At 41.1% G+C, this 10,804-nt stretch overlaps 1 protein-coding gene across 3 annotated transcripts in view; it reads left to right on the top strand.

Annotated features, from left to right (window-relative positions):
* The first annotated feature begins 6 nt into the window (after positions 1 to 6).
* GPRC5B (G protein-coupled receptor class C group 5 member B) overlaps positions 7 to 10,804 on the top strand; it is a 14,878-nt gene continuing 4,080 nt past the window's right edge. The window contains exons 1-2 of one of the 3 annotated variants that reach the window (XM_025206985.1): positions 7 to 1,039; positions 6,120 to 7,133. In XM_025206985.1, coding sequence (XP_025062770.1) covers positions 6,128 to 7,133 — 1,006 coding nt within the window. In that variant the 5' untranslated portion in view covers positions 7 to 1,039; positions 6,120 to 6,127. Of the gene's footprint in view, positions 7,134 to 10,804 lie in introns of all 3 variants that reach the window. The other 2 variants (XM_025206984.1, XM_006026093.3) reach the window with 2 other exon arrangements.

Here is a 10,804-nt window from a genome sequence, read left to right as displayed (position 1 = left end):
ACCTGGTGCTGTCGGGCGGGGGGCGGGCGAGCGCGGCACGGCACGGCACGGCCGGAGCCCGAGCCCGAGCCCGAGCCCGAGCCCGCGGCCCTTCTCTGTCACATCCGCACGAAGCCAAACGACGGCGGGATTTAGCCCTTCTTTGAACCCTTTGTTTACCTCGGATCTAATGTTTATCCTGAGGATAACAGGATTTCCTGTGTGTTCAATCAAAGCACTTAGACTTCAATCACTGCTGCAGCTCTGCTCCGATGTTTTACACATGATTTACCTGTGGTAGATGCCTGTGCTGGGGCTTCCCCCCCTCCATCAGAAGACATCGCTGCCAGCCTTGTGCCAGAGGGGAAGGCGGAGGGAGGGAACATCAGTCATTAAGTTTTTACATAAATAGAGACAGTCTGAGGACTATCACAAGTAGAAACCAATCCAGCGCATAATTTTAAATCAAATAATGCTTCTTAGAGTTTCCAAGTGCCGGTGTCTAGACACCGATGGATGATGAGCAGAAGGTAACAGAAAGAAATTCAAAATACCTCTATTAGTAGAAGGATCATTTCAAATTATACTCCACACTCCCTGTTATTTTTGAATTACAGCTGTGGTTTTTCTACGTGTCCTTTTTTGAATGGGGTCATGATTTCTACAGCAGTGGAGGTGCTGAGCTGTAAAAAAAACATGGTGTGTTGTTATGCAGAGCAAGTCTAAATCACAGCGGGGTTTTTGCATACAAAGCGCAATCCCATTATTAATTATTATTCTGGAAATATTATTCTCTTCAGCAGCCTGATCACGGCTTGGCGGTTGCTGCTCTTTTATCGGTGCTGAAGCTCATTCCTCAGATCAGATGGAAAAGGACCTGGCGCACGTCCTATGTTGTGATTAATTTCTAACTCATGACACTTCAGGCTGATGGCATTTTCTTCTGAAACTTGAACAGCGAAGGATTCTTGTACTGCTATACAACAGACCAGGATTGCTGTTTGCATCACGGATGCTTTTTTTAAAATTATAAGGCTGTATTCTCTCTGTTCGTGATCAGGTGGTTAGACGTTTCATACAGCAGTATTTGCAGGAGTATGACATTGATTTTTTTACAAATCTAAACAGTTTAATAGTAGTAAAGGATGTAACCATTTAGTGAAGCAGATTGTGTTGATTCAGGCTTAAAAGTTAGTTAGTAAGCAATTTCTATATTTAGAAAAAGTGCAGTACGCTGCAGTGTCTCTTATATGAGGTTTTATTGTCCAGCTCAGGGATAGGCAACTCCTGGCACGTGTGCCAGAGTGTGGCACGCAAAGGCATTTTGCTTGGCACATGTGTGTCAGGGCAGATAGTGGGAGAGCCATGAGGGGCCCAATCCTTGCTGTGGCAGTGCAGCCCAGCCCCTTCCTCGCTGTCTGCCTAGAGGCGCATGCGCACCTGCCACCAGCACCAAGCCAGGCCCAAGCTCCGTGGACCCCGGTGCAGCCCTAGTGCAGCCAGCCCTAGGCTCCATGGCGGGGCAGGGAACGCATGCCTCAGGGTGGACAGCAGGCGAGGGGGACGGGCTGCACTGCCGCAACAAGGATCGGGCCCCTCATAACACCCCTGCCATCCACTCCTGGCACACCAGCATCTTACAAGTTGAGGTTGTGGATGTTTTCCCCAAAAAACATTGCCCACCCCTGGTCCACATCATCAGTTGCAGCCAGTAGAGCTGTGCAGATTTAAATCAGCTAAGGATCTGGCACAGCTACGTTAGCTATGAAAGGTCAGCCTGACTGAGATTCTTAAATAAAATGTGACAACTTTTGTATAACTGTTTTTAGCCCTTCAGTGCAGGGTTAGTTGTGCTCTGCAATCACTGGAGTGATTCAGACACTATTCCCTTCATCAGATAAGTCAGATACATCTGCACTTAGTTACTCTGGCTTTTTGCTCATGTAACTGAGAGCAGAATTTGGATCTCTCTCTCCCAATATTCAGGCCATTCTATGTTTGCCTTAAGTTGCCAGCTCTTCAGTAAATATATTTCTAGTCACTCGCACAGTGCGCAGATTCCTTTGTACTGACCCAAGATCCCTGCTGCGTCACAGATATGCTGGGTCAGCCTTAATTTGGGGAAGAGTCTGTTGTCAATAATACTCGAGTCTGCTTCTTTCTGTTATAACTGCCCCACTCAACTTCACTGGAGATAATTTAGCACCCCTGGCTGACACCTCTCTCGATTGTTTGTTTTTTGTGCCATTTCCCCAACATTGCATTATTACTAGTGCAGCCTCCTGAACAGCAGCAAGAGTGAGGGCACTCATAGCAGATAGGGCATTATTGTTTGTTTGGGTTTGGGGTTTTTTTTTTACCACTGGATTATGTATCCCTGATCAACACTGATCTTGGCTGCTGATACTATTGCTGCCAGTAGCAAAGTTTCTCAAGCGGTAGATTTCTCCACCAAAATCTAGTGTTGTCTAGTATCTTACACCAGCCTAGTTTGACAGTAACAAGAATTCACACTAAGAAAATCCACTAGCAGTCCCAAATGAGAATGTATCAACTCTCAAATGTCATTTCACATATGGAAGCAACTTGAGCAAACTCCCATTACGGTTGGATGTCTCTGGCATGCTCTGGGATTTTATTTGCTGCAGATGCCCCTCTCCAAAGAAATCTGACTCTTCCCATATGGGGGATAGCCAGAGCTTAGTACCTACTCCCCACAACAATATCTAAATAGGAGCAGGAAATAAATGATGGGCTGACAATATGACTGCTTACCCATGCAGCACCATCTCCATGGAAACAGACTGTCCTAGAATAGTTCAATCACATAAGGGTTACATGACATGAATAAAGTAACTAGAAAACTGGAAAATATCTTAAGAGTTGGAGATACTTGTACTTAATTTATTGCCCTTGACTCTTTCAACAGCAAATAATCAACAGAGCTAGCACTGAAAACTAATTTAGTGTATTTATAACCTAATTTGGAACGATGGGATAATGAAAATTTAAAGGGACCTTCCTTTAAAGGGCTGTTCATTGGCTTATTTCCAACCCAGGAGACCTCAGTGTAGAAGGTGTCTTGAATAATTTCCCACGTGATCCATTACTTCTTGGACTTTTTCCTGTGGTGCCCTGATTGTTCTCAAAACCTGACTGGTAGCCCTGCATTTTCTGCTTATGCTTCTGAAATTTAAATATGTAGCTAAATGTTTCTTTGCTTTCCTTTTGTAATATCAAGGCGTATCCCTGAAATGCGTTTCCTCCACTTTCTGGCATAACTGAATATGCAAATATTTACTACCTTAAACTGGGATTCAGTACTACTTGGCAATAGAGTAGCCTGTGAAACATTAAGGACATGCTCCAGCTTCCCAAGACGTACATTTTTTAAGAGGACAACCGCTTAGCTTCCAGAATGGTCAAGTCACAGAAGCCTGGTGTGAGGCTGACCCCAGTTCTCAAGAGCAGCAGGGCACGCTGGCACAAATGGACTATTGGCATGAAATTGTCTCATGGGACCAGTCAAGATTTTCTTCTCTGTATTTCATTCCCTGCTGAATGAGTTCCATAGCCTTCTCTGCCTAGACCCAGTGGATATTAGGGAAAAACCAACCAGATGCCTCATCTAGCAAAACTTACACATGAGAGAAGTATTTTCTCATGTGAATAAACCCTTTCAAGTCAATGAGATTGCATTTTACATACTGCTCATATGCGTAGGACTGCAGGGTGGCACTCAGAATGTGTTTTCTTCCAATTCAGTCTGTATTCATTGACCAATGGATGAATTCAACATAACAATTGTTCACTTAAAAGTAAACTCAATTCATTGTGAACCGTATGCTTCTTAAGGATTTTACCACTCACCACAATAAGGACTTTGGCAAAGGAATCATTTAGAAATCTATCATATATAGCAAACTCTTTCTACCAATTGACACTACAGTTTGTTAGAAAAATAATCACTAGTAGTATTGCAGTACCTCATTACCCAGATCAATCGCATATGTGAGATAATAGCAGCTATGGAGCACTTCATGGAACAATGGGAATGAATCATAATGTCAGTAACTGGAAAGACAGTTGTACATTTTGCTTTCTGTTTGTTCAGCCTACAGACCGTATTACTTAATTGTGACTCTTTGAGATTAATTCTTATAGTATTTGTGGTCTACTATAGTTAAAGACTAGAAAAAGAATTATGCTTTTCTATTTTCACATTTACTCTTCTGGTACCTCCAACAGAAAACATTATTATTCCAATACCTGGATCTTGGGAAAGATCTAAAACGGATATTTTGCTAACTGGTCAGTGAAAGGGTACAGACATTACTTTTGAAAATTGCTCGATCTGTCCCAAAACATGGCTATAATTGTTACTAAATCATCTGTAAGATTATACAGGTGTCAGTTTTAGGCCACATGCCTGGCTTCCAAAAGAATTCTCTTTGTTGATAGCTTTTTTCTTGGCATATATGTTGGATATATCACATGAAGATATATTGGTGCATGAGGAATGTTACAGTTTCCATTACACAGGGCTTTCATTCTAATGGTCTTGTAAACTGTGGGTCTCATTCTAAACGTGCTCATGAGAGCTGTTCTCCTGAAAGTAGCAAAACTTGTGTCCTGTTTGGGATTACTTTACCCATCCGCTGAACTGTAGCCAATACTGGGGTGGAAAGGTTGCTTTAAAGGTGACTTGCAAAGGATTTTCAACAACTGGATTTGTGCCCAGTTTTGTTTAACATATGAAAGTAGAGAACAACTAAAACTGTATGGAAAATTCAGAAAGGCAGAATATAATTAAAATGGAATCTGGCCAGAACCTTTTCATTCTGAAGGTGCTTTGTGTATGGTGTGGTATCTTCGGAAAGAATTTAAAGTTGTTTGCTGCAAGAAAGTACGGACAATGATGTTCCATTTTTGTTGTTTGTCTTGTTTTGGATGGCTTTATGTTTACTAAGAACAACGAGTCATTCTTTTTCTGTTTTGCCGATTAATGGTGCTGCATGTGTACTGTTGTTATGGTACACACACATTTTGCAGCTAAGCCTCACCCTTAATAAATGCAATGGAAGACCTGAGTTTGGGGAGGAAAGAGAAGGAGAGACTATTTGTGGGAGGAGATGCATGTTGGACTGAGGATTGTGTCATTCTACCTGAATCAAAAGGTTTTGGGGGAGAGGAGAGAGACAGTATTTTTGGAGTTATTTTGTTTGTGCCTATAAACAGTAAAAATAGAGCAAAAAACCTAGAATTTATTCTCATTTCCCTGGGGCCTGGACACACCACATGGTAGCCAACAGTGTAACTTGTATCCATTTTGTACCTCAGTTTAAATGACATCTGGAGCAGACAGGTGACCAGCTCTCCCCGGGCAGCTGCCACAGTAGGTGTTATTATAGCACCTTGTCACTAGGGGGCAGGGGAGCTGGTTATCATTGAGCCAGTTGTTTTCATACAACTCCTCTGCTGGTGTAATTTACACCCGTACACTTCTACCCCTGGTGTACTGCTACAGTGGGGTCTAGCAAATTGAGGAGGACCACACCTCAAATGTCTGCTGCTTTTCTTACACTCGTGCCAGGTCAGATTACACTGGTGTAAACCTGGGTGCCCAGATCTTTTGTTGAAGGTTAATTAGGAATAACCTGTATGCTTTACACGGATATAAGATAAGTGGCCTGATTCTGATATTTCTTTATACGCTAATTAGCCCCTGGGTTCCAAAGTCCCTGCAACTAACAAACATTTTACTCCAATTATTTCAATTTCACTTGACTATTAAATAAACAGAAGGTACTTCCCAGTTTCACGCTCGTGTAAATATTTTCAGCATTGCGAAGGCTATATTTTAGCCTATTTCCAGATGTTGTGTTTGGAAATGTCTTTAGTTTGTTGCAGAAGCAAAAAGGGAATCATCTGATATTTTGGATACAATGTGGGGAGGGGAGGAGTGAAACCTGAAAATCAATTCAAATGCAAGAACATGTGCAACTGGACCAGGCCGTTTACAGTGGCATGCTAATTCCACTGCCAGTTGCCAGAAGGTTTCCTAAAAAGGGTTGTAGCTGATGTTTTCTAATGTGCAGGCAGTTAAACAATTATTTTGTCACTTTATCTCATTGTCTCAGACAGAAAAATGAAAACCCACCCAGCCATCGTTTTCCTCCTCCTCTTCGTGATCAGCTATGGCTCTTCTGAAAACTCGAGTACATCTAGAGGATGTGGACTGGATCTTCTCCCCCAGTATGTTTACCTGTGTGACCTGGATGCTATCTGGGGAATAGTAGTGGAGGCCGTTGCTGGAGCAGGAGTGCTGACAACACTGCTGCTGATGCTGATTTTGCTAGTGAGGTTGCCATTCATCAAGGACAAAGAGAAGAAAAGCCCACTGGGAATGCATTTCCTCTTTCTTTTTGGGACTCTAGGACTGTTTGGGCTGACGTTTGCATTCATCATACAAGAAGATGAAACATTATGTTCCATCCGAAGATTTCTGTGGGGAGTTATCTTTGCCTTGTGCTTCTCATGCTTGCTAGCTCAAGCCTGGAGACTACGTAGGCTAGTTCGACATGGTAAAAGTCCATCTGGCTGGCATCTGGCTGGCATGGCAATCTGTCTGATGCTGGTCCAAGTCATTATTGCAACAGAGTGGCTGATACTGACAATTGTGAGAGACAAGAAATTGGCCTGCAATTATGAGCCAATGGATTTTGTTATGGCTTTGATTTATGTTATGTTCTTGATGGTGGTAGCCATGGGCTTGTCTCTCTTCACTCTCTGTGGAAAATTTAAGAAGTGGAAGAAAAATGGAGTATGCCTCATTATAACAGTTTTTTTCTCAATTCTGATTTGGGTAGCTTGGATGACTATGTACCTGTTTGGTAATATTGAACTGAAGAGAAAAGACAAATGGAATGATCCCACTCTTGCAATTGCACTGGTGTCTAGTGGTTGGGTGTTTGTTATTTTTCACGCTATCCCAGAAGTTCACTGCACCATTCTTCCATCACAGCAAGAAAACACACCCAATTATTTTGATACTTCACAACCAAGAATGCGGGAGACTGCTTTTGAGGAAGATATACAACTTCCTCGAAGCTACATGGAAAATAAAGCCTTTTCAATGGATGAACATAATGCAGGTAAGATTTTACTGTACAAAAGACCTATTTTGATTTTTCCCTGCAAGAAGTAAAAGAAAATGTACTTGTTTGCTCAAGTTGCTTTTTTAGTTTGTTTGGTTTAAGCAAGCTGGTTCTAAATATTGGGGGGGGGGGGGGGGGGGGGTCTGCACACTGTATTTTTGCTTTTGCCACTTAATTTTTTTTATTTAACAACTAAACATTTTTTTAAAAAAGAGAGCAAGTATTCCTAGAAAATTTTAATTTTGAAGGAGAAAAAATATTTTCTATTGAAGTCATTTAAATGGAAATTGTAAAGATAAACCATAGTATGTCCTTAGCTCATGCAGCCTGAATTCCTTCTCATTTCTAATATAATAAGAGGTAACACTATTGTGGTAAAAACATATTTGAATAGAAAGCTCAGGGTTAAGTGCTCATTATTCTTGGGTGACAAAATAACTAGTAACTCTCTTTCTTCCTAAAAATAAGACCCAAGGCTCTTTTTGCTATTATATAAATAATACAACATGCAAGTTACTTCACAAACAAGTATAAAGATAAAATCTCTGCACTAAAGGTTTTACTCCTTGAATAAAAAAAATGTAAACAAAGAATGAAAAGCAACAGAATGCCTCCCCTGCAGGCTGCACACAGTATAGATCCAGTATGTACACTTCTTGTCACAGCTCCTTCTGCAGTGACACACGGCACCTATACAATAGCACACAGGAACAATGTGCAAGTTGTTAGGTGACCTGAAGAGTAATGTATACGGTTGACACCACTGTGAAATTGGCCTTAAGCAAAGACCCAGCCAAAACTGGTTTCCTGAGAGAAAGAATCTAGCTGAAAGCTACATAGAGTGACAGCAGAAAGTATACACGGATGCTACGTGACTGCATATGGCAAGAAACTGCCTGATGGTGGTCCTCAGTGCAGGTTTCGTTCAGTCGATGTCCCGCAGCTTGTAAACATGTTTGTATCTGGGGAAGCTGGCAACAGTTCATGATTCATTCTAGCGGGGAAGAGCACTGCACTGCTCCAGCCGAGAGCTGGCTTTTCGGGTTGGCAGCTCCTTAGAACAGGCATTGGGGATGTCACCAAGCACCTCCTGTTCACTTGAAGGTACCTCTGGGTTTTTCTGAACATGATGTAATCTGCTGCAGCTCAGTGGATCCAGTCCAGACAAGAAGGGAAATTGCTGCATTGGCTATGACAATGGTGAAGTCAGGAAACAGTTTTCCCTCAGGGAATATTAGCAGGGACCTTAGAGGTGTTATTCTTCAATAACAGCTTTGAGCAGGGATGATATGTTAGGATCACGAGGGTGTATCCCACAGGGTCAGTTTCCGGCAATGGCAATAAGCAGTTGACCCTGTATTTCTAACATTTCTAGCAGGAAAAAGGGAGCTTCCCTGCTGTGTTTAGATTTCTTGCTTGTTAAAAGATATTTGGCTTTTTGGATCTGGTGCTTCCCAACAGCCCAGTTTTAGATGGGTAACGACCAGGACTTCAGTGGAGTTATTCTCAACTGAGGCAGATATCAGTGAGAGCAGAATCACGCCTTTCATCTCAGTTCAGCAGAGTTGCTTTACCCTAGCCAAGGTGACCCCCACTCTCTAAAGAATGTATTGTTCTTACCCACATTTGATTTATTCTTTCAAACGGAAGATGTTGTTGTCTGCATTGGGTTGTGCATTTTCTTAGCTCTGTAGTGTGCATCATACTTCTGGAATAGTTAGATTGAGTTATTACATGTAGCTGGTTGAAGAGTTGGTTTAAATGTAGCATTGCATGTGCAGCCCATAACTGACTAGATTTTCCTGTTTGCTATCCCAGGGATTACTAGTTACTTATTATAAAATAAATGTATAAAGCTTTTTGTCCTGTGGCCTGGGAAAGCAGGGCAGATAAAAATCTCTGTAAAGCAACCATGGGCTCTTAAGTGAAACTCTAGCTATAGAGTGAACCTGAGTTCTACAACTACCAAGGTGCTTACCCAGACATAATGAATTTTTGGTTCATAACTGATATTCATGTTATTTTAGTGTTTATTCACTGAGCAGAATGGTGAAATAAGAGTACTGACCGTTTCTCAAGTGAGTTGCTTGTGGACTTTGGGATGACGCTTGCTAAAGTCTCCTTGATAAAGTTTGTTTTTTGTCTACAATTTGCCTACCTATATATGTCCTTAACAGGATAGCTACACTGACAGGCCATGTAAGGAAAATTGTAACGCTGCTTAGAGAAATTCTGAAGGCAAACATACCGCAAACAACACTCTCTCATTCTCAGCTAGAAGTAATTTGCAATTTAGATAAATAACAGTAGCTAGCAAACAGGAGAATAAAATGTAGTCTGAGATTATCCCTTTAAAACTTATTTGAAAATGTATGAGTTATATGGGTAATAAAATATAGATGTAAACACTCCAGTTTTTAATGGCATAATGCATTAGAAATCTGTTAGCTATGTGCTGAGAGAGAGATTCAAATACTGGTATAATCCTTGGTGGTAAAATAGGCAAGGCAACCAAATTATAAGCAGGGAATACTACTGATTAAGAGAGAGAAGAATGTAAAAGTGTATTTATAAACTTTGACCTGTAGGTGATATAATGATAATGCTGACCTCTTTCATCATGCTATTCACCACCCCTTAATTTCAAAGCACTTGACAAGGGAGGTAAGTATAATTAAAAAGTAAGGGTACCTCAGCGAGGCTACTCACATGTGGAAAGTGAGCATGTGTTTTCAGGATTAGGATAGTGGTAAGAAAGCTCAATACCAATATTCTCTCTGTGCAAACCTTCTTTGACAGGAGTAACAGTGAACAGAGGGCAGGTGTGGCTATAGGATTTATAATCGATTTAAGTTTTGCTGTACACATTGGGTGAAATCCTGGCCCCAGTGATGTCAATAGCAAAACTCCTAAAGGCTGCTGAACTGTAACTTGAATTAAATATTAGAAAGAAAATCTAGATCATGAGTTCTTGAAACAGGCATGTCTCATAGATAAATAATACGGAGCGATGGAACCATTGTAACCGCTCAAATTGTACATACAAGTGACTGCCTGTTGCTTGGCTGCAATGGTGAAGCCCATTATTCACTTCTTAGCTAATCAGAGCAAATGCAAATCTCTGCTTCCTTACTGGTTCAGAGGTAATGACACATATCCCTTAGCTTCATCTCCCATTTAAAATGTAAATTGTAAAAGAAAAACAGATTGCAAAATTAATAACTACCATGATAAAGATGACCTTAGATGCTTCTGGTGTGAACATTCAGAACGTGTTGGACAATACGTTATCTTTTGGTTCAATATTTTTTCACGATCATACCATTCAAAAGCAAATATCTGCTTAATATTCCTACAGAAAAAAAAGAACTTAAAGCACCTGGAAAATTTATATTTGCTAGCCAGACTTGTCATGCTTAGAGGGTTTTGTGAGCATGTTTACTGGCTCAAAACATATTTTGGACCTCTTTTTTCCTAGTGACAGAATAAAGAAATGCAGTGTTGTTTACTTAACCATTTAGCATCAAAACTGGAGATTACTTTATGGGCAGTACTAATGCATCAACACCCCATATTTTTAATAGTATTTAGGCACCTAACACTCATTGACTTGATAGTGCGGTCCCTTTAAAATCTGGCTGCAGAGCCAGCCTTAGGGAAAGTGGTGC

Source organism: Alligator sinensis, unplaced genomic scaffold (genome assembly GCF_000455745.1).
Source record: "Alligator sinensis unplaced genomic scaffold, ASM45574v1 scaffold330_1, whole genome shotgun sequence".
Lineage (NCBI taxonomy): Eukaryota > Metazoa > Chordata > Crocodylia > Alligatoridae > Alligator > Alligator sinensis.
The sequence above is the reverse complement of the archived record's forward strand: the minus strand, read 5'-3'. Positions and strand labels throughout refer to the sequence as shown.